The 25,409-nt window shown below is 37.8% G+C and overlaps 1 protein-coding gene across 1 annotated transcript in view; it reads right to left on the reverse strand.

The window, feature by feature from the left end:
• Positions 1-25,409, reverse strand: part of SYNPR (synaptoporin) — a 242,122-nt gene that overhangs the window by 74,349 nt on the left and 142,364 nt on the right. Inside the window, exon 3 of the mRNA XM_090282936.1 lies at positions 11,067-11,265. Within this exon, the coding sequence (XP_090139062.1) occupies positions 11,067-11,265 (199 nt within the window). The remainder of the gene's footprint in view (positions 1-11,066; positions 11,266-25,409) is intronic.

Below are 25,409 nucleotides of genomic sequence, written 5' to 3' on the forward strand. Positions count from 1 at the left end.
CCTACTTAACAATTCCAAAAGAAGAACCTTACTCCATAGGTAAATCCTACAGGGTTTACAGTTCAGCAGGACTATATGAGAGGGAAATGGTTGGTTATCCCAAAGGAGGAAGTCAGCAGGAGGAAAAAGTGTCTGCTATTATATTATTCTTCCACCCCCCATTCTTGTTTAATACATTCCCCCAGTCAAAAAGCTCTCTTTTACATCCAGATAGTTTCTATTCTTTGTTAAGTCTCATAGACTCCATACTTTATTTGACCATGCAAGCCAATAAAACAGGCTCTTTCCCATTGATTCTTACATGATGTCTCAATCCTGCTAATAATAAACATACTTCTTTTGTGCTTTTATATCCTGCTATGTCTTTGTCTTGTGTTATTAACTTAACTATCTGCTACAGCATGGACACTCTTGGATTTTCATCTTCCTCTTTCCAAGTAAAGATGAAGTGGTGGCCCAGCATGGTGGGCAAGAGCATGTCTCTGGAGGCTCACTCACTATGCCTCACTGAACAAGTTACTCAATCTTTGTAAATCTGATTCAATGTCTGTAAAATGGGCACAGAATACGTGCCTTAAAGGTATTTGAAGAATTAAACAGAATTACTTCTATCTTATTCAATCTCTGGTCTATGCAAGTGTTCAAGAGTAAATGACAGCTGAAACAATGACATTGAAGCCCTCTTTCCCCTAGTATCAACTGCAACTTTCCTAAGTTATTTTTCTATTCTATTTTTTTTTCTAGGTTGTTAATATCTGTATTCTTTTCTGCACATAGGTGTGCCTAGTGAATTTGCCAGTGAACCACTAGGCCTCTAATAAAACCCATGGTAATTCAGACTTAGTGTATTTATTTCTTGAGACAGCATATGAATCAATTCGTTGTTTCTAAGACATTTCAGAACATGGAGGTGGACTCAAAGTTGCCTGTCTCAAAGGCAAGTGGTTGAGGAAAGGTGAGATCATATCTCAGCCAAGCTCTCAGGTATTTCTAAAACCCATGTCCTTCATAAGGAATCCAAGCCAGTTTTGTTAGAGTCACTTTCTCCATGTAACCTGGGCAAATTTTGAAGCACTTTGTTGTGTGGCTCTGTAGCTGTGATTTGGGTCCTGCTAATGAGCAATGGAAATGAAGATGCCCAGCTAGGAGAAAAGGCTAAGAGGGCTGCAAAAAATCCAAGCTCTGAACTTCGTGCCAATTACTTGAAAGTTTAATGAACCCATGGGTCTTAGAGCAAGATATTCTTAAACTACTGAAGGCCCCAGCAAATCCAAAGCTGCATGTGTGAGTGTCTTCTTGTTTTTGAATCAAAGACATAAACTTAGCAAATAGTAAGGGTTCTTTTTCCATCATGGGTGGAGGATGGGGTGGGTAATATCTCACCACGTTAAAGACCTGATAGGAAGAAGTTGAACATCTGAACCAGTTTCTCAGTTGGATGCCTCTGAAGAGTCACATTTTCCAGTTTCTTCCTGTTACACAATTGTGCTCTTCACACTCTTCTGCTATTTTCAAATTTGCCAGTTGATAAGGGACTCAAGTTCCCATTCTCTGTAGCCTGGTTAATTTAATGAAGCTGTGCTCAGTCCCCTCCTTCCCTCAAGTATGAGATCTGAGTGCCAGAATAGGGGCAGGGGAGCTGAAGGAAGGGAACTGAGCGATGAGGGACAGTGTAAGGGGGCATCATGGGGCTTATTGTTGTGTAATGACAGCAGCTTTTGCTGAGCTTGGAGACTCAAAGAATAAAAAATAATAAGAAAGAATGTTTGTTGTTAACCATGCAACAAACCTTCCAAAGCATTTCCAAAGTCAGTAGTTTGTATTTTTTAATTTGTTTTTCAGTCAGTCAGTTCATTGAGATTAATACACACCAGCTACATAAAAAAAGCATTATACAGATACCAGGGTAGATAATAATATTAGGCTGATGGAAATAATGGCTCAAATAAATGAGCAACTGCTGTATACCCAGTATTGTTCTAACTGCTTTAGTTGCAAAAGCACATTTAATCTGACCACATATTTATGAGTTAGTAACCGTTGTTATCTCTATTTCAAAGGCAAGAACCTTCAGAACTGGAAGCACAGAGTAGTTCTAAAACCTGTCCAATGTCACATAGATGATATATGGTGGCACTCAGTTTTGGACCTAGGTGGTTTGGATACATACCTGAACCCTTAACCACTGGCCCCTACTGTCTCTTCATGACAGATTTTACCCCCACAGGTAATAAGAATAAAGCAGATCTCTTGAGGCCAGGAGCCAGGTCTTATTTTGCTATGTGTTCTTGATGCCTAGCACAGGCCCTCATGGAGAAGAACTTTGTCTTGCGGCTAAAAAGGAGGCACCACATAAACTTGTTTGATTGCAAAGCAAGAACTAAGAACCAATAAGGTCTGAGGGTACTATAAAATCAATAAGACAATTAAAAATTATAGATAGCTATTAATTAAATAAGGAAATATCTTTGCCCTTTTCCTTCCAAACTCAATATTATTTTAGGAGTCTTGTTCAAGTTACTTGCAGTCCCAAGTTTAAACTAGTTCCCTGAATTGCTTGGCACCATTCACACTGGCTCAAGTTTCATCATTGAATATGGAGTCAGGAGTAGTATAGAAGTTCTCAAAGTTTTCTGGGAAAATACAAGAGTTCTTTCAGGGGTTATATATAAAATTGGTTAAAAATTGGGATTGGCACCATTTCCCTCTCCAGTAAGTCAGCTTTATCAGAGGGCAGAGCTTTGGGACAAAGGCTAAAAAACTGAGAGGGTTAGATTTTGTGTGTGTGTGTGTGTGCACGCACACGGATTTGTATTGGGGATACAGAGGGAACAAAGAAGATGGAGAAGATGGAGGGGTAGGTAGCCAAGGCCCAGATGTGAGATACATAGACCAAGAAAAATGAACACAGTGAGGGATAGAGAGTTCCCCATAAGTGAGAGAATTCAGAAAAAAGTAAAGCAATTTCTGAGGTGAGGTCAGATAGACCCAAATTGCCTTGGGGGCAAGTAACTTGAGATAAGTCTATTAAATGTCTTCAGCTTCCTTTTCTTTATTTCAAGTAAGCGAATTAAACACCAAATTCAGCCCTGACCAGCATGGCTCAGTTGGCTGGGCGTCGTCCCACAAAGCAAAGGGTCATAGTTTGATTCCTGGTCAGGGCACATGCCTGGGTTGCAGGTTCGGTCCCTGGATAGGACACCTACAAGAAGCAACTGATCAATGTTCCTCTCTCACATCAATGTTTCTCTTCTTCTCTTTATCCCTTCCTTCCCCTCTCTCTCTAAGAAATAGTAATAATAAAAATACCAGATTCAAAAGGTTAGCTTAAGGATTTGATGAGAAGACATATAAAAATGCTATGCAATGCCTGGCATATAATAGGTACTCGATAACCACTGGTTGGTACAAATCATGGTTTCTTGTCTTTAGCACGTTTGACATTTTGGCGGGGTAATTCTTTGCTGTGAGTGTTCCTGTGCATGGTGGAAGGCTTAGACACATTCCTGGCCTCTACCCACTAGATGTCAGATATCTGCCCAGTAGTGACGATCAAAAATGTCTCCAGATATTGCCTGCCAATTGTCATCACCACCAGCTGAGAACCACTGGTCTATGTCAGAAAGGGAGCATGGTTTCTCCCGGGTGTGCTGGGCCATGGAGTAGGCACATTTCATATTTCATGGTGCTTAAAATGAGCAAAGAAACAAATGAGAAAGACACATTTTGGGCTTTGCCAGGTTTCCACTAGGTTCTGATTTTTTCTAACTGAATGATGAGTTCCCTGGAATAAGGAGGAATCTGACAAAGTCCAGTGGATTTCAGACAGAAATTCTGTGCCTGCCCTCTGACCCATGGCTCCAACACAGAATAAAAAGAGTGCTGGCCCCTGAAAAATCACACGAATTCCATAAGCAGTTCACTGCCTTTATTAAGGTTATTGTACTCACTATAGCCCATCTCTCTTATTAGCTATTTATTTAGAGAAACATGGTACCAAATGGGATGGGAATTAGCCCTCATTTAAATTGTAATTAAGAATATGCTAATCATAAAGAAGCTGGAAAAGGCTGAGGCTGTAAAATCTGATAAAAAGTGTAGATGGTGGGCTGGGAACACCTTAAACAGATTAGTTTATTTGCCTTCATTCATGGTGTCAGTTCTGAAAAAAATGTATTTGTTGATGCAAAATGTATAGTAGTTTAGATTAAAAATTTAGTTACAGTTAAGTCCATACCCTTTTGTAACATCAACAGTTCTTGTTTCAAAGAGTGAAGAGGTGGAAACACACACACACAATATCACAAGCCAAGTGTTAGATTCTGACAGGCATGCCTTTGACTAATAAAATATATACTTTGGGGGCTTGATATGATGTTACACTGTACCTAGGGCAGAACTTCAAACAGTTTTCTCCCCTCCTCTTCCCATCAACCCTCAGGTGCTCTGGTGTTTTCTTTAGTATCAATATACCCACTAGAACCTGGGGAGGGGGCGCCCTGGCTTCTAGCAGGGTACACTGCCTCTTCTGGGTTACCGGAGCCCATTGCATACTTCTAACAGGTCATCTGTAGCAGTCATAATATTAAGTCACCAATATATGCATCTTGCTTGGCCTGTGAAAAACTACTCATTACCTATTAAAATAAAATACACTTAGACATGAAGTAAAACTGACATAATGAGAGAGAAAGAGAGAGGAAGGGAGAGAGAGAAAAGAAAGGGAGGGAAGAGGAGGGGAAGAGTTGAGAGGGAGAGGGAAGGAGAGAGAAAAGGGGAAAATTCTTTAGCAATTTACAAAAAGCTCAGAGGCCACAAAATCTGATATCTTTCTTTCATCATAGCCAAGTAAAGATGCAGTTCATAGTTAGAAATTAGCATTTGATTCTTTGAGCATTTATCTCTGTCTCTGCCTCCTGTTTCCCCCCCTTAGTGATGGTCTTAGACTGTATTTGAAAATGAAGAGCCTTACTTTGTTTGGGAAGGTAAAAATCCACCTTCCAGTGATTTAATGGAGTGGGGCTCCAAGAACAGAAAGGTTAATTGGATGCTCAATCTAACAAATGGGATCTTAGAAATTGTTGTGAGTCAAGCTCTATCCTTGGAAAACCTGGGGGAGAAGGGAAAAGGTGCATGTGGTGGGGGCACTGGAGGATAGAATTGTGAGGCCTGCACTCAATGAAGAGAGGGTGGTTCACTTTCCCTCCATGGGCTAAGGTATTACCCAGTAACGGGCAGGAGAATTATTAAAATTAATGACAAATGTAGTGTTACAATTAATTTCATTAATTTATCACTTCTTGTGCCTTTCCCTGTGCAAAGTGCTTTGCAGGCATTAACTCTTTTTTTGCTTTTGCCAGTCCTGTGAAGTGTGTATTATTATTAATTTCATTCTACAGATGAAGTAACAGGCTTCAACTGTTAAATAGTAGGTCATATAGGGGGATTAAAATCCACAACTTGGAGTTTAGCCACTGCCCTTGAGATCATTAACCTGAGAGTCTGAGCCCTTGCTCTGCAGTTCACTTGTTCTTTGACCACAGGAGGGCTTGCTCATCTCCTGCAGTCTCATTTCCCGATGCCTATGATCCTACAGATGAGTTAAAGAAATATGAGGCTTATTCTAGTGGTTCTCCTGCTCTCTCAGGATTGTTTTGAGGATGGACAGAAAACATGAAAATATTTGGAATGCACAGGGCATGAAGCACGGACCAACACTTCTCATCCCATAAAATGCCTTTGGACAGCCTGTCTCCTTTATGGGACAAGCAGAGTTTGAATAACTCAGCTCCTTCCTTCTCCACAATATCTTAAGGTGAATATTGATTCTCCTTAATGCCTAGAATACTTACTTTAAACCAAAACTGTCATAACAAGGATTCACCAAAATGTGGGATGATGCTTATTATGTATTCTTTCTTAGAGCATTCTGTCAGCCCTGTAAGATATTTTTTAAAACCTATTTTACCTTAATATGGAAAAAAGTAAAGCCTTGCAGTGTCATTATTTGACATAGGATCTGAAAATGGCTCAGAACATCCTTTCACAGAAATCTAGGCAGGCGATTGACTTTAGAACTGTACTCTAAGGAACATGACAAAATGATGTAACCAGATATGACTTTTCAGTTCCACAATCATGCACCATTCAGCTGGCCTTTCTGCTTCCTGAGAACTGATATGTACTAATCTGTACAAAAGGCACTTAATGCAGTATGTGCAGTGACTGGCTGATGCATTTGGTCTGATTTTCTCACTATTGTGTCATTCAGCATCATTATCATTAAGTTACTTCCAATGACATTCAGATTTTTACTTAAAGGTATGCAATCTTGTTAAGTATACTCAGTAGAAAATATATTTTAAAAACAGCCACTGATAAGCTTAGCTCCAGTCTGTCTGTAATTGCTCATAACTGCTTGCAAATGTATAGGAATTAGTCCTTGCAATTTCTGATTTATAGTACACATGGATCCTGGGCATTTTTAAAGCTTGTTTTCTATCATGGATGCCTTCCCTGTGCAACAGAGTAAATTGTAGCACAAGCAGGAAATCCAGTTATCCTAGCATCATTCATAGTTCCACATGGATTTTGCAGGCAAGTAAAAAAATAAAAACAAAATCTTATAACCATCAAATGTGAAGGAAAGTCTAGGGGTTATAAGGCTTGGTTTCTCTATATCCAGATTTAGAGAGTATAGGAGCTGTCTAGGTATATACACCAATTTGTCTCACCCACCTCCACCCCTCTAACTTCATAGCACATTACCTATCAGGATTTTGGATGCTTTTTCATGGTGATTACAAATTTGGGCCCTGGATTTGGAGATACCTGGGTTCTAACTCTTTACCCTCTAACTATTAGTGCTAGATGAAACCTGGGGAGCTGGGTAACCTCTCTGAGCCTCCCTTTCCTATCCATAAATGTGAATAATAATATAAACTATGGTTGTTGTAACTATTAAATTAGCTTGACACAGTAGAAATTCAATCAATTCCAGCTGATATTACTGTTGTTCTGTCAAAACTAGTACTCTCCTCATCACTTTCCTACACACTAATATTATTTGTACATGGTCTGTAATGTCATGTAGAGCCAGATTAGAAATTAATTTTTAGCTTATAAGGATGCCTGATTTCTTTGCCCTGGCTGGTATGGCTTAACGGATTGAGTACTGGTCTCAAACCAAAGGTGGCTGGTTCGATTCCTGTCAGGGCACATTTCTGAGTTGTGGGCCAAGTCCCCAGTTGGGGGTGCACTGGAGGCAACCACACATTGATGTTTCTCTCCCTCTCTTCCTCCTTTCCCCCTCTCTAAAAATAAATAAATAAAATATTTTTTAAGAAAAGGATACCCAACTTCTTTAAACTGCTTGTATTAGCTCATGTTAGCATCATATGGTAACTTTGTTGCTTTAGACTAAGTTTATTTGACTTAGAGAATCCAGAATTACAGAATGAAGGAAAAAATGGGTTTTGTTAAAAACAAAGCAAAAACAAAAACGCATAGATGATAACAAGAACAGAAACACTCAAGTAATGATCAATAACCATCTTTCTAAATAAATAGGCTTGATTCATATTTTTAACATATGAGTCAATGCTTTTCTGGTTCTTAAGAGTGCTCTTATATATGAACCACTTTCTTCCAATCTTGCTTACACTATGGATTTGTCTTAACCTACTAACTCATAATTAATGGTGGATATAGAGCCCACCCTTGCTCCCCCAATCACTGCTTCATCACAGTGGGATTAGAATTGATAAGACTTGTGCTATGCAACTGCAATGACATCACTCATCCTCCACATTTATTCCACCTCTGTGACTCTTAGGAGTCAGGCTCATTTTTAAATTCACTTTTATCTGCTAAGTTTCATTGTCCTTTTTTATGACTAGAATTAAAACAAAATCTACCCAATGTAGTACGCAACTCAGGATTTCATTTTATCCTGCTTGATGGATAAGATTATTTATGCAGAGATGAAGTAGCATGCCTTCATAAGATTATTTCATACAAGTAGAATGTAGTTTTATATAACAAAATAGCTCTTTTCCCACTTTATGTGTAAACTAGCTGAGTCAACTTCTTCTCTCTAGAAGACTTTAGAATTCTGTGAGAGTGTCTATAAGTCTTCAGGAATGGATGCAATCATGGTGGCTTTATGATATCTATGTATCTCTCTATATATATCAATCTGTTTTGTGTGTGCATCTGAGAAGAATAACCCCAAGAAAGGTGACTCTAGTAAAGGTCTTTTAAAATGATTTGTATTATTTATTAGCCATGCCCTGGCTGGTTTGGCTCAGTGGATTGAGCGTCGGCCTGCGAGCTAAGTGTCGCTGGTTCGATCTTCCAGTCAGGGCACATCAGAGAAGGAAAACTCTGACTCCAAAAAACCTCCGCTGCCTTGCGGCATACCTCTTCTGGGGAAAGGCTAAGGGAGTAAACCCCGACAGAAAATCCGGAGCCGGAGTCCCTAAGGCGGTTTGACGTTGTAGTCAACACCGGCAACTCCTGCGGCGCACCTGAAGCCAAGCTGTATTGACTCTGTCTTTCCCTTGGACCCTTCAGCTGCGAAGAGAGGGGGGGTCTGCTGCATGGGCAACAGCAGACCCTCCATATCACCCTGCCCAGGCTCTGTAGCTTCAGCTCCACTGGAGAGGACACTCCAGCGTCATCGCAAGATGTCGATTCAACGGGAGGAGACAGATGCCATGTCACTCCCGAGTCGGACTGCACAGCCATTCTCGGCGGTGCAGATAGACACTTAAGAAGCTACACCATCGTCTCTCGAGACGGACGGCTGCCGACGATTTATTAGCCCCAACTTAAGAGGAAGAAATTTTTTAAAGACCCCTGTCCAAAGGTTTAACTTCTGCCGCATCACTCTTCCTGTTCTAGAATAACATATTAAAATGCTGCAAATTTGATTTTTTCTGGTCCCTTCAAACTTAACCACAATGTTTACTAACAGGAACTTCTTCCATTTACCCTTTAAAATACTTTTATTTTAAGGTTCAGGCCTCTATAATATGTAGATTAAATTAGGGATGTGTAAAATTATTTTACTCACATATTCCTAAAAGAAAATTTTAAAACTGTGTTTTTGCTTGTATAAAGCTGGCATCTAAATTGTTTTTATTGTAACTCTAAATTGCAAAGAATATAATTTCTGGCATATGGTAAGTATTGATAGTTGAAAATATACCCACTGTACCCTGGATGAGTAGTTCAGTTAGTTGAGAGTGTTGTCCAGATATGCCAAGGTTGTGGTTGGAGCTCAGGTCAGGGCACATACAAGAAGCAACCAATAAATACATAAATAAGTGGAACAACAAATTGATGTTTCTCTCTCTGTTCCTCTCTCCCTTCCTCCTTCTCTCAAAAAATAAAGTCAATAAAGTAAAAAATTTAAATAAATAAAAATCAAAACATACCCATTGTATCCATTTAAAAATTAATCTAATTATTATTTGATATTCTCTATCATCTATTAAAAATTAATAAACAAGTTCCTCTTTGACAGTTGGGAGTTTTACATGTTCCGTTTGTTCCCTTTGAACTTGTATTTTTATTACACTTCCCTCACACAGTTATAGCTTAATGATATTTTTTATATGGGAAGGCATTTTATCAATCAATATTTTCTCAATATTTCTTTGTCACAAAAGTATGTATATAAATTTACATGACTTTTTATTTACCAGTGACCCTAATGCTTTAAAGTATCAAAATATTCTTTTGAGTTCTGTGATTATTATAAATATAATGAATGTACTGCTCTCCAAAACAACATAAATGTATTATAAATTGTAATAAATAATTTAAAATTTTACAAAAGTTAAATTTTTGTTAGAAATGTATGAGGCTGATTTTACTTCAATTAATTTATATTTTTGGGGATGAATATTATTTACATACAGAATGTGACATGATTCAGCATAAATTCTATTCCCATTTTATACAAGTGTTAGAGTGCTTGCTCACATAAATAACTAGATAAGAATGAATAAAATTTTGTTATAGCAATGTCATTAATTTTTTTGAATTCCATCTGAGTTATATGACTCAGGCCACCAAAAATTATTTTTAATGACTTACCAGCTGACAAGTAGATTGGGACTTTCATTTTTATTTAATGAAAAAAAGGAAACCTACTTATATGCAAAAAAGTGCATTACCCAGGCATTAGAATCACTCTTTTGTCAGCACCAACACCGATATTTCAAATGGTTCTTTCTTTTGTGCCTCAAAGGTTTTGCAGCTTAGCAATGTACTGTGTAGTAATATTTGGGATAGAAAAGGAAAGAAACTTTTCTTTCATAAAATGGGAGTAGGTAATTAAGAAAGGAGATAGAAAGATATTTTTAAATGTAGGGTATTCTCAGTAAGATAAATTTTAGACAAATGTACATGTGAAAATTGAGAAATTTAAATTTTATTTCCTTAAAATTATCCATGACCATGTACCCCTCTGAGAGTTGTTGTGTCCCCCAAAGTGCCTGTGTGTCCCTGTTTACATATGTTGGACTGTATTGGTGTCACCCATGTGAGTTCTTGAGTCATTGAATAAGGAAAAAGCAAATAGGGAAGGGTTGGTGGTGAAGAGAGAAAGAGAGTGAGAGAGAAATAGTGAGACAGAGATTCAGAGATGGAGAATCCATTTTCAATTAAAACAGCTCCATGCCCTGTCTGTATATTAAAGGAATATGCAATTCAAATAAGCAGAAGTGAGACAAATGGTTTACTACCTTTATAATGCTGGAATTATAAATAAATCTGCAGCAAGCCTTACTACTCTTCCCTTGATCTCATAAGATTTCCAATAATTTATTTCAGAGGAGTTTTTAGCAAGTCTTGTGATACTTTTCCAACATGAGGGGTACAAAAGAATGACAGATATCATGTTTTAGTTTTGCATCCAAGAGATGTGGATGGAAAAGAATGTGTTTTCTTTTAAAATACCTATCCTGAGGGCTTGGGTAACTCCAAAGCCCTTCAAGCATTGGAAAAAGAAATTAAAGGGGACAGAAAAAAGTTGTTGCAAAAAGTAAACCACTTACAATGAGTGGACCCCGGTTGTTTTCCCGATACTTGTTCTGGAAGAAAATGTAAACGACAGTGGCGGCCAAGGAGTACAGGAAGGCAAACACAGCGACAGTGACAAAGAACTCTGCTGAAGATGAGGAGTCGCCAATCAGTGTCAGCTTCTCTCGCTCCTTTCCCTCGCAGGTAGGCACCTCAAATGTCACCTGGTGCAACCTAAAATGCCAGATTTGAGACACTCTGTAAAATACTATGAAAAGAAAACTGGATGTCGTGTCTACATGTTCTAAAGCAAAGTGGCAAGTGATTTGGGAGTTTATGGCATGCTAGGAGACAGGTTAATTAACAGAATGACAGCAATTATAACTGCAAACATGGAAGGAAATGTTGCAGTTAAACACAATGCCATTGGGTTTCACACTAGCTTTCTCTGGAGAGAGAGGGGAGGAGGGAAGTAGAGAGCACCAAAAATGATGATGAATAGACCATGACATCCTCCTGCATAAATTCTGCAGAGCCTACCCATCTTAACTTGGACTCAAAACCTAACTTTTACATCATGGTCTTACATCATGGTCATGGCTTAGGGTCTTTTCCCTGACTGCTTGCTTTTCCTAAATCTCGCTGTACCCTATTATTTTCCATGGCTGGCTTGTTCTTGGCATTCAGGTATAAGCTCAAGTGCCTTTTCCTGGGATTGCATTTTCCTGTCCATTAACCTAAAATAGCTCATTTTCTTTCCTTTAAACATTTCTATCACAACACTCTGTTAAATGTCAGTCTTAGCACTCATCACCAGCGACACTATCTTGGTAACATATATAATCACTTATTTCTTTCTGTCTCCACAGAAAGATGATCATAGAGATATAAATTTTCTTCTCTGTGTATCCAAATTCCTGACACTCATTGGCCACTCACTAATTAGGACTTGGATAAGTGAATGGACATTCTTTATTCTGTAAGATAACTGATAGATCTTAATTTTACTGAACTTTTAGAACTTTTATTTTAGACAGTAAGTTATATCAGGACAGCATCCAGGCTCAATACATTACTTAACAGAGAAAAATAAGATTTGGGGGGAGGCAATAATTCCTGCTTAATAAATGACACCTAAGGAAGATGTGTTATAATCAGTACATTAGCTCCTGTGTGAACTAGATGGTACACTGTAATTTAGTACAACACCCCAAATTCCGCTTCTTCAGAAATGACCTCATTCCTTGAGGTTGAGGAAGGGACTCATAAATAGACATAAGCAAGGTTTAGCAATATTAGCAAAGTAATACTTGTAAAATTACCTACAAAAGTAACAATTATAACAAAGCCATTGATGAACCTGTTAAATTCCTAGTTTACGCTTAGAAAAAATTTTCTTACTAAGCAAAACTCAAGCCCTTTAAGAAAGATTTGTTTTGCACATTCTCTTACAACTTGTAAATAATATAATGATAAAGTATTAATAACATTAGCAAATAACATATTAGAGCATATCACATGTGCCAGATATTGTGTTTCATATGCATTATTTAATTTAATTTTCATGGCAACTGTATAACACAGGTACTTTATTGCCCCCTTCCACTTTACAGATAAAGAAACAGGCTTAGAAAGATAAAGTTATTGGTTCTACACCACATAGCTCATAAATTGGGTGAAATTTGAGTCACACTCCAGAACTTGATTTTTTAACCTCTGCATTAACCTGTTTCTGTTAAATAATGAGAATATTAACTAGAATGACTTTTTTTTTTTTCAAAGTGAAGCCTATGGACCACTAGCATCAGGATCATAAGGGACCTTGTTGAAAATATACATTCCAGGACCTTGTCACAGACTCACTGAATTGGAATCTTGGGGGGGTGTAGCCTACTTGATTGACAGCCAAAGCAGAAAAGTACAGTCCCCCTGAGTTCCTTATGCCTCATAAACATGTCCTTTTTAATTTACTGGTTGGCTTGAAAGAGAACTGTATATACAGTCCACTTGATTTTGCTCAGTCACTGAGCCTCCTTCTGTTTCTTATCAAACAGAACTGTGTGCACTTTCAGTAGAAATCAGGAAAATAGAAGCATTTGTCATGGTTTTATTGTATAATAGAACCCATTTTCTCTTCTTGCCAGAGATATTAGAATATTGCTCAATAGTTTAGTCTGTGAAAGGCTGAAAATGAAATAGATTTAAAAAGTAATCATACTGACTTCCAGCCAAGATGGAGGAGTAGACAGACATGCTGTGTTTCCCTCCAAAACTAAGAAGAAATACAACTACCTCAAAACTAGAAACAATCAGAAGTTCCAGAAAATCAAATCGCATGGAAGTCCAGCAAACAAAGATATAAAGAAGAAATAGTCATCCAGACAGGTAGGAGAGGTGGAGCCAGGGCAGAGAGGACATGGTGTGGTAGTGGCGACAGTGGCAACAGAAGCCAGTGGAAGCACATTTACACATTTTAAAAAGTCAGGAGGGACACCTGGGGAGTGTGCCCAGCTCCTCACCAGACCACCAGCTCACTGTCCCAGCACCAGGGAAAATCAAGCCTCATTGCTTTTGACTGTGTAAACCAGTGGGGGTTGGGACAGAGGCAGAAACTTCCCATCTCTCAGCAGAGTCCTCTTGTCTAACGGGCCCCCATGGACCTAGAACATAGGCAGACCATCCACTCTGGGAACTACAGCCAGGGTAGCACCTAGAGGGGGGCCAGTCTGGTGCAGAAGTAGGAGAGGTGCCTGGAAAAGGGGCGAGTGCTAGGCAACCGGCATTGTTCCTTTTCAGACTTCTGCTCCACATACAGTGCCACAACGTGGTGAAACAGGTTGCCCATTACTGATGAATACCTAAGGCTCTGCCTCTTACAATGTAATAGGATTGACAGCTCTGCCTGGGATACAGAAGCAAACAAACACAGGAGATTTCTGGCCAAGATGGAGGCCTAAACTGATATGTTCCACCCCCTATAGCATAGGAGGTGTGATAACCCTGCCTAGGAAGCACAAATCATGATAGAGATCTCGGTGATGCAGCTGACCAGACAGTAAATATCTAATCTAATGAAGCAGCAGCTAGGAGATCTTTCTGAAGCACAGTTCAGAGCTTTGGTTATAAAAATGCTTGCAGACCTAACAGCAAATCTTAAACAAGATGGGGAAGGAATGAAGGCTAGTCCTGCTGAAATGAACAAAAACACATATGAAACTCACGGTGAGGGAAAGAAAACCAGGGATCAAATCAACAAATCGGAACATAGGGAAGGAACAAGCAGTCAACCAGTGCAGAAAGAGGAAACAAGAAGTGAGGAAAGTGAGGAGAGGCTCAGAAATTTGTCGGACAGCTATAAACATGCCAACATCTGAATCATATGGCTGCCAGAAGGTGAAGAAAAAGAACTAGAAATTGAAAATTTATGTGAAAAAAATAATGAAGCATAACTTCCATAACTTGGGGAAGGGAATAGACTTACAGGTCCAGGAAGCACAGAGAGATACAAAAAAACTGGACCCAAGGAGAACCACACAAAGACACATTATAATCAAAATGTCAAAAATTAAGAATAAAGAGAGAATCTTAAAATCAGCAAGAGAGAAAAAGAGAATTACATACAAAGGGGTCCCATTAAGACTGTCAGCTGATTTCTCAAAAGAAACTCTGCAGACAAGAAGGGACTGGCAAGAAATATTCAAAGTAATGAAAAGCAAAAACCTACAACCATGGTTACTCTATCCAGCAAAGCTGTCATTCAGAATAGAAGGGCAGAATAAGTGTTTCCAGGACAAAGTAAAACTCAAGGAGTTCATCGGATCCAATCCACTGTTATATGAAATGTTAAAGGGACTTGTTTCAGAAAAAGAGGATCAAAACTATGAACATTAATATGAAAACTGTATCACAACAACCAACAGCAGAAGCTAGGGAACCAAAACAAAGGCAAACTAAGTAGGCAACGATAGTGGGAAAAGAATTATAGATATGGGGAACATTTTGTGGGGATGTCAGTGGGGAAAGGGAAGGGGGGAAAAGGAGGGAGATGGTACAGGAATTAAGAAGCATAGTAGGAGGGAATGGAGTAGATAGGAAGATGTTTAGAAGAACTATATGCACAATCAATGGGCATGGACTAAGGTGGGTGGACACTGGAGGGAGGGAGGTCACTGGGTGGAGGGGAACAAAGGGAAAAGAAATTGGGACAACTGTAACATCATAATCAATAAAGCATATTAAAGAAAAAATAATAATCATGCCAATTATTTTGATATAGGTGATTTTCAGATAATGTATATATTTTTTATCATTATTTTAAAATGTTATTTATTCAACAAATTTTTAACAAGTAGCTCTGGAGTTCACAGAATAGCTAGATGCTGGGGATAGAGTGGGAAACAAAGATAAAATAGGATGGCCCTTGCCCAAATTTAACTTCAAGTTTAGAGGGTAAAGAAAGGTTTTCTGAGCTGAGCCCTTGGCTAGTTTAGGGGTAGGACAGTCAAGACAAAATTCCCTATAGAAGTAATTTTTTAAGCTGCATCTTGAAAAATGAGTAGAAATTATCTGGATGTTGGAGAAAAAAGCATAATGAAATGTGACTTTACATCCACTAGGATGGTTGCATTCAAAATGATTATAAAATTGGAATAACAGGTGTTAGCAAAATTAGATTGGAATAACATGTTTCAGTTGAAAATGGGAATTTTCAAAAAAATTCACCATGTAGAAATGAAAATGGTACAGCCATGTTGGAAAACAGTCTGGCAGTTTTTCAAATAGTTAAATGTAGAGTTATCATATGATCCAGGAATTCCTCTCCTACATATTTACCTAAGAGAAATGATAACATTTTTCTGCACAAAAACTTACACAAGAATGTTCATGGCAGCTCCAAAGTGGAAACAATCTAGATATCTATCAGCTGATGACTGGATAAATCAAATGTGGTATATCCCCAGGATGGAGTATTATCTCATGCAACATCATGAATGAACCTTTAAAATCTTATATTAAGTGAAAGAACCAGACACAAAGGAACCTTTTAAGATTACATGCATATGAAATATTCAAAATAGACAAATTTGTGGAGACAAACAGGTTAGAGCTGGAGACTGGGGAGGATGGGAAAATTAGAGATGATGGCTAAATGTTAGAGGATTGCCTTTGGAGTAATAAAAATATCCTAGAATTGATTATGGTGATAAATGCACAACTCCACGAACATGCTTCTGAGAAATGTATATTTCACATGAATGAATTGTGGTATGTGAATTACATCTCAATAAAGCTGTCAATAAATAGATAGGAAATAGTATGTACCAAGATCTTGCATAGGCAAGTTGCAGAGCACATGGGAGATGAACTATGGGCTGGGAAACTGGAATATCACAGGAAAGGGGATGGGTGCAGGATGAGATGGAGAAGTAGCCAGAAGTCCCCACTGTGGGGCCCTGTGGGTCAGGTTATAGATTTGGCTCTTTATCTTAAGACAAACACTGGAAAGACTTTCTTACAATAAAAAGCATGTAAAACAAAAATAGCAATCAGAGGAGTGTCACCTGCCATAACCATTTAGCTACATATGCACTCACTTTCCAGCTGTTAGGATGCACTTTAAGAATCAGCCATGCTGTCAACATGCCAGCTCCCTCAGCTGACATCCACAGACTGGGTCTGTAGTCGTGTGCATGGTGGGGGCAGCACAGAGAGGGGAATAAAATAATTGAGTGTTTTCTGTGTAATCAGCTGGACATCAACACTTTACCCATTATAAATTGTGTTGATTTACAGTAAATATTAATTGTGCTTATCAGTACAAGGCAAAAAAAATCACTAACAAATATGCTGTGCTTGCTAATATTGATGATCTACAGCTTGGTATTTGGTCCACAAGCCACACTGGGGTGAAATCAGGAGAAAAAGGAGCAATGGGTGTGAAGCTCTAAGCTAGTGCCTATTGTGTGGAAGGAAGGAGGGATCATTTATAAAGGAAGAGCATGCCAGCTCAAAATAGTTGGAGCATAATTTATAATACTGAACACTTTGAATGCTGTATGAAAGTACATATTACTAAATATATATACATATTTAACAGAAAGATTTCTTTAAGCAAGAGTTTCATGCATATGGATAAATACATATGTCTTATTTTGGAGGGAAAGATTTTTTAGCCAGCATGTGTTCAGCAGCTGTAATAACTTTGGAAGAAAATATTATTCATTTAGAACCTAAACAAAGGAAAAACCGTTCTGTACAGACAGAGCACGTCAGCTGACAGAATCTGGAAGCCAACAGGGCCACCTCTGATCTTGTGAGAAACTAGTCAGGGAGCAATTGTTGAGTATGCAAAAGAGACCAAATCCAATTTGTTGATTTCAAATGTATAATTCCCTTCTTGGCTGGCCTGACTCAAAGGGTAATTGAATGTCACTGGGTTTTATTGCATTATGTCAATCAACAAAAAGCCTCCATGTTAATATAATTATTTTTTAACCAATGCTTAAACACTGTACTTTTAACATTTCACTGTTATTTGGTTCAAACTAAAGTAACTGTTTGGTACCCCACAGTTCTTAATTCTGTTTGTAAGGTCTAGAAAAAAATTAAGTGAGTTAGTGTTTTTTAGTCATAAAAATGTTTATGAGAACAACAACCCTCATTTTTCAACTTCCATGTATTATGCTAGGTATTTTTACTAACTCTCACTCAATGCTCACAACTTCCTTAGGTAGGTATTATAACTATCATCATTATACAGATGAGGAAACTGAGACTTGGTGTGGGTAGTGAACATACATGAGGTCATGTGGGCACTGAAGTGCAGATGAGTGTCAAATGCAAGCAGATTAGGAGGAGCCTATACTAGTAACTACAACACATTTCTGCCTCTTTGTTTTAAGATTTATAGCATCCTTTCATTTCCAGCTAAATGTGTGTATAAAAATGACCAAGCCAGCTTTCCCATGCCATCTAATCTAAGGATAGACTGACTGTTTATACTTAATAGGATTTTAAACCAACATTTGTTCTGCCTCCACCTTGAAGTATGGGCATTGGACATTGAGCAAGTTACCCAACAATGACAAATTTGAATTCCTGTTGACAAACTAATAGGAAGTCATTAAAAGCTCCCTAGTTTCCAAATTTTATCCTGGGTTAATCAGACATTAGCCTCGAATGTGAGAAGAGGGCAAATGAACCTGACTGCAGTGTGTACTGAAATAGTGATCATTGTAGTGTTTGTAGTTCTTTATGGAAAGTGAAATACTTGGTAAAAAAAAAAAAAAAAAAAAAAAAAAGGAAAAATTCATTTTCAGATAACACTGTACAATTATGGGAATCTGGTAATGAGACTTTTGAAATTATTGACAATATATTTCATCAGATGTGGAAGGAAACAGATCTAAAACTCTTAACAATACATCTAGGGGAGGCTCAGTGCAAGACAGTAAGGACATGTCTCAAGGGGTTGATCCCGATCAGGAGCAAATGTGGGGAGCATTCAGCCACTGTTACTGAATTTCTGAGAGCCAGAGCTAAAGTGGTCAAGGGAAGATCAGAGGGCAGATTGTGGTGCTAAGCACGTTTCCCTTTATTTGATTATTTTCTACAACTACAACCCCTGTTTAATCCTTCTTACCAGTTGATAGAGACTTTAATCCTCTTGCTCCATTTCCTCTCTCTCTTCCCAATATGAAATATTGACATTTGCTTGGTTTCAGATTGCCTTTCTTTTGCTAGCCATCTGTGTGTGTATAATAAATGTGTTTATGTGTGCATTTACACACACCCTTACTTGCTCAGCCTATATGATTCACCACATACACAACTCACTACAAAATCCTAGAAGTTTATAAACATTTTCAGACACTACACTTTATTTTTTTCCCAACCTTCCTCATTTTACAGATGAAGAAGTTGAAGCTCAGTCATCCTGAAATAATCATAAAAAATCACACAGTTGGCCCAGAGAAGGGGCAAACTTAGAACCCAGGCTTTCGGATACCGAGCTGCACTACTTTCATTTATGACCCAAGTTCCATTTCTAAGTCTTTAAAACCACCAAATTCTTTTTATTTTATTTTATTTATTTTTAGAAAGAGGGGAAGGAGGGAGAAAGAGAGGGAGAGAAACATTGATGTATGAGAAAAACATTGATTGGTAGCCTTTTGCCTCTCACATGTGCTCCAACTGTGCACCAGGCTCACAACCCAGACACATGCCTCAACTGGAAATAAAACCAGCAACTTTTACTTTGTCGGACAACACTCAATCAACTGAGCCACATCGGTTAGAGTCGAATTCTCTCTTATGCTCAAGTTCTTCATTCATTCAAGAAGGATTTATTAAGCCCATGTGCTTAATAAATGTGCTTAGCTCAGAGAAGCTAAGATGAGAAGGCAATGAGTTGTGAGAAAGAGAAATAGAGGTTATCTAGGAGGTCGAAAAGGACAAGCTTCCCTCTGTCTGTCATTTCCCCTGGTTTTCTTGATGTAACTGAAGCATGGCATTTGGTGATGCTATTTAGGATAATGACAATGATTTCACTTCTACTGTATGGCAATTGCCAACTGGTGTTTTGAGCACATCATAGGCCAGGCACCATGCCAAATGCTTTCATGTATTAGATTTTCAAACTTGATCAAGTGGGCAGTATTATGCTTATTTTAGGGACAAGGAAAGTGAGAGCAGAGCAGTTAAGTTACTTGTTGAAGTAAAAAAGCCTGAAACAGAGTCTATCTGACTCCAAAGCTTTTACTTTTAACCTCTAATATAAAAAAGTTTCCCTCACTTTAGATATTTTTCTCTATTATAACAATTTCATTTTCATAATTTTGTTCCTTTATGTGCTCACTTTTTTCACATATTAGGATTCTATGACTAAAGGTTTTAAGTTATAACGTAGCAAAACAGCAGCAAATGTTGATACTAATAGTGAACTTTGAAAATTGAGCTAAACATTCATATGAAAGGTAAAGTTATAGAAGACTTTTTAGGAAAAACACATTTTAGACTAAATTCATTAAATATAAGTAGAGAGTAGACTAATAACTACAGAAAATTTCTAGTTCATGTTTTTTAGATAAGAACACTTGTTTTGCACTGGGAACCATAATGAAAATGTCTAGAAATATCAAGTTGTTGGTCAGGATCCACCATAGGGAGCTAGCATAGTAGATAGGAGTTCAGGAATTTCCAAGAAATTCACATTACTTTTCTGGAATGTTTTGCTATAGTTGGTCAGAAGGTGGCTGCACCACATACTACTCTTCTCCCAGAGCTCATAAATCACATAATGAGATTCATTTGAAGACTTCTGTACAGAAATATGCAAGCATCCTCTTTGGGAGGAAGTGTTCTCCATGCAGGGTTTCAGAGCACATCCCATTCTGTCACTGACATCTGACACTGCACAAGTGTGCTCTGAGATTTAGCATTCCTGTCAATAGCTTCTTCCAGTGGCTCAAGTATGAGATCCTTCTATTCTAGTTTATAGAATAATTTCTGAAGTCTATTATTTATGTATTTCCTTACCAATTGCATTTTCATTGACTTCTTACACCATTACTGGCTTTTCTGATGTCTTTGCAGCCAGCTCACTTGCCACTTTCAGGCATTTTTCAACAAGGCAGTGAACATGTATGTGATGACTATATGGAGACCATGACCCTTTGCTCCATTGCTCCTCTTGCTCATGGGTAATTTCAAACTGGTTCTAAAGGTACACATAGATTAGACCTAGGTTTTTCTTTATGTCACCAGCAGCTCATAAGACATATTTTTATATTATGGTCAAACTCTGGGGAGAGGTTTAGGATCTATTTGGGTAAAAAAGGTGGAAGATAAGGAAGATGAGAAATATGCCGGTGAGGAACAAGAGAAGGCTCCAGTGACTGGATGTAAGTTGTTAACATTGGAAACAAGTTGGAAGCTTTCAGCTTGCAAAGAAAGCTGAAGATGCAGAACTCACTAACTCAACGTTGACAAGGATCAAACACCTGAGATGCCTCGTGACAAAAAAAGATCATTACTTGGCTCCATCCAATGTCAAAGCAAGTAGAACTAGAAAAAAATCCAGTTCACAAACATCCTTCTAGGAGCACTTTAGGGATTTTATTGATGCTTCATGTCCCAGGAAGATCTGTGGACATTGACATTGTACCTGCACTTCCATCCACTAGACTTAGGAGGTGACTTCCAGCTTCATTATCTTCAGGTTAGTGGCATTGTTTAGACAGCCAGAATAATTTCTTCCAGATATTTTTTACTTAACCTTGTGTGAATCAAAACCAGCTTCATCTCCCTGGCTTGCAATAGTAGCATGTATTCGCTGAAAATATTTTCTTAAAAAAATAAATAAAACTAAGTGAAAGACAAAATGCTGTACTTCTGCTCTTAAACACAATAGGGGCATTTCTCCCTGATGTAATTATGTACTAAATGTATTAAAGTTTATTGTCTCCAAAGGAAGAATTTTCCATTACTTTTTTTTACCATTAGAGAAGATAATTTTTAAAAAATGGGAATGATAATAAATACCAAGTAGAGGGAACTGATCTAGACATTGCAAAACACAGTCAAGGTTACTGCAGCAATACTCTGTTTCACACAGTTCCTTGTGTGTGTACACGAGGATAAGGCTGGAAAATGGATGCCCCTACCCGCAGTGTGTCACATTCATCTTCATGGGCCAAAAAGGTATTTATCCAATTGATTTAAAGTATATTATAATAAGAAGGATCTTTTCAAATTTCATCTCTCCCCACAAGTTTGTATTTATGTAGATAAACATTTTTTAAAATAAAAAGATAGACTTCAGTGTGAAACAAAGGAATGGGTTGGTGGAGGCCATGGCATGGCATAGAGTCAAACTGGGAGAAGGAGAGCTCTAGAAAACCCATGCAATGGCTGCAAACAAGCATTGCCGTTCTCATAATGCTATGACACATTAATTTTAGTTCCTTTAAGTAGAATTTGTGTCATAGGGATCTCATACTGCCCCTACACAGTTAAATTAAAACAGATGAGGTTATTATCTGTATGTTTTAGGGAAACATTTTTTTCCCTCTCTTGTTTGCTTTCCCTGAACTGTGGCACTCTACTGAAGTGAATCATGAAAAAAAAACAGTCCCAGATCTTTTTCTTTTATAACTTGAATATCCAGTTAACTGCCTATCTGCCCATTTGATTTGACTAAGAAATGCTTCATGAATAAACTATTTAAAATATTTGACTAAAAGATATTGATTACATTCAAAAACATACATGGTAGCATGAGAGAGGGCAGCAAAAATCTGAACTGACTTTTGTTTAGAATTTAGATCAAATTGATTAGTTAATTCAAAATATGCTATTTGTAAAAATTCAGTCAATATAAAAATGTTTAGAGGGAAAAAATGTAACTTTCCTTATGACTTCATCTCCAGTGTTAACAACTTAAAAAAAAAAAAAAAGAAATCAAACAGGGTTTTTACTCTGCTTTTTATTATCTAATAATATAACCATACATATTTTATTATTTTAGGAAGATCTACTGTATCCTTTTTAACACTCATGTAATATATCTTCAGGATATATGGATTATCATATTGTTCAGAATTTTCTATATAGTTACATAGTCCACTGGTGAACTTTTGATTGTTTCCAATCTTTAACTGTTAAAACAATGGCTTGAACATATATCTTTGGATATTTGTATGATGACTTTCTTCAGATATATTTATAGAAGCAGAACTGCTGAGTAAAGGAGTGTATTAGTCAGGGTTCTCCAGAGAAACAGAACTCATAGGATCTATATGTTAAGGAATTTATTCTGAGGAACTGGCTTATGTGACTATAGGAGCTGGCAAGTCTGAAAGGCACAGGGCGAGCCAGCAGGCTGGAGATTCAGGTAAGAGTTTATGTTACAGCCTTGAGTCTAAAGCCTGGAAAATCAGAATTTCTACGTTGCAGTATGAAGGCATAATTCCTTCTTTGGAAACCTCAGTCCTTGCTTATCAAACCCTCTACTGGTTAAATGGGGCCCACCTACTTTACTGGAAAATAGAATACACTGCATTTATAGTACTTGCACGTAATTGACGATTGCAGTTACTATTAGGTGAATTACAAACAGCTTCCCAAGTTCCAAATTAAAGTTCTAATTACTAAAGTTGGTTTTAAAAGTCCAAATGCTTTCAAAAAATAGATTTCAAAGATCTGGAAACATGGCATATTCTATTACTATATTACTCTGTCAAAAGCCACCTTATAAGCAGGTAATTTTTCTGTTGTTGCTTGTCATTTTATTCTTCACTTAACTGGCTTCATTGAATGTTCAGTATAGAACATCTAACAGAACCCTTGCTGACTAGGAAGTTCAGTTTATCTCAATCTCAGTATATCAGATTATAATAAAATAAGCAATAATTGCTCATACATATAGAATAAAATGCAATCTCCTTTAAGTCACTAAAAAGCTGTTGCTTGTCAAGTGGCTATGGGATTGTAAATTTCTAATTTTTCAGTTATTAATATCATTATAAATACATGAATTCTTTTTGGAAAAAATGTTTAAGACACAAGGAAACATTGATCATATTAATGAACTAAAAACAGTTTCTTCAACATATTTATCAGCTCAGAATGGGAAAAGTGCCCTTTATGGTCAGCAAATACAATGTCACCTATGTTTCCAATCATTTATCAGCAACCAGGAAATTAATCATATGATCCTCAAGTTATATTTGGAACATGACATGTAAGAATTCATTTTCCACACAGCAACCAGAAATCTCTTAAAAACCTAAATCAGAGCCTGTCACTTACCTGCATAAAATTCTTTGCACTGTTTTCCCCTGGCATGCAGGGCCATATCTAAATGCCTGACTATAGCCCCCAAGGACCCACATCACCTGAATCTTGCCCAGTTGTTTGTTATTATTATATCCACTTGATATTTTCTCTTCTTAGAACACAATTTTCTCCTGCTCCTGAGGTCTTTGAACCTGCTTCCATATTGTCCATGGTTAGCTTCATCTTTTCATTCAGGTCTCAGTTCAAATGGGACCAATCCTGAGAGGTCTCTCTTAACCAACTAATCTAAAGAACATGTCCCACCCCTAGTCATTTATTGTTTTAATTAATTTTATTTGTTGTTCTCTTGCCTGTCTGAAGTTACTCTGTTTATCTGTGAACCTATATTTTGCCCTCTATAAGTAGCATGAAGACAGGGATTCTGTTTATTTTGTCTACCTCTTTATTAGTGAGCACCAGGTCAAATCTGGATCACAGTAAATACCCAATACATATTTGTTAAATTTAAAAAAATGAGAGGAGGGAGGGAAAAAGAATAGAAACAGAATGGATAGAGCTCAGTGAATTCTTAGATATTTGTCTGGAAGCTGAGCCTGCTCTTACCTCATAGAACTGTAGACAGAGATGCCTCACTTGTCCAGTCATAGGAAACCAGACTCAGAGAGGTGAAGGCATTTGATCAAAGTCATACAGTGCAAGAATCACAACTAAAACCTTCTGCTCCTAAATCAGGGGACCTTCCATTGATCTGCAATTTCTGTACTCTCTGGTAGCCCAGAGAGGCTATGCCTGGAAGCTGGAAGGGCAAAAGGGACAAGGAGTCAAAATGGAAGCTATCCCTTTTGGGGCCTGCTGCAGAAGCTCAACAAAGAGCCCTCCCCTCCAAGCCTTCTCAGTCAGCATTCCTCATAGACTTCATGTCTCTAAGTCGCACCTGTGCATCTGTTCGCTGGCTTTGCCCCAGTGTCAGGCCAGGCCTGAGGTCTTCTCTCTCAGCCTAAGTCTCACTCATTTATTTATCAACATCTCTTGCATACCAAACACTGTGTTAGGGATTATCAGAGTAAATGACATGAAGATAGTTTCTGCTCTCAGAATCTTTGCTCTAAAAAAAGGCAGACATCTGAAAGATCTGTTTTAATAGATGGCAATGAGGGTTAAGTCCAGGATATATAGCAGCTTTACACTAGTCTAGGGGACCAAAGAAGGCTTCCTTAAGGAGGTGATGCTTAGCTAAAGTATGGAGGATGAAGAGAGTTGGGGAAAGGAGGGAAGGATGGCTCCAGCCTGAAGGTGAGAAGGTGTGTAATTTGAGGAACTGTTTCTTTTAGAAAGAGGAGAAAGGATTGCCATAATAATTTCAGTCATTAATAATTATAATACAAAAATAATAACTAGTCAGTATTGATCCCTGACTTTGGGCTTCACATGCTATATTTTCTTTATTGTTTACCAGGCCCAGGGAGGTATGATTATGGTTATGTACCCACATTCTACAGATGGGGAGACTGGGCTGAACATAGGCTTATAAAAGGAAATGAGATGCTTCTTTTCCTCGCCCATTCTAGTCTAATACAACT

Source organism: Furipterus horrens, unplaced genomic scaffold (assembly GCF_987537825.1).
Source record: "Furipterus horrens unplaced genomic scaffold, mFurHor1.1.pri manual_scaffold_7, whole genome shotgun sequence".
NCBI classification, from domain to species: Eukaryota; Metazoa; Chordata; class Mammalia; order Chiroptera; family Furipteridae; genus Furipterus; species Furipterus horrens.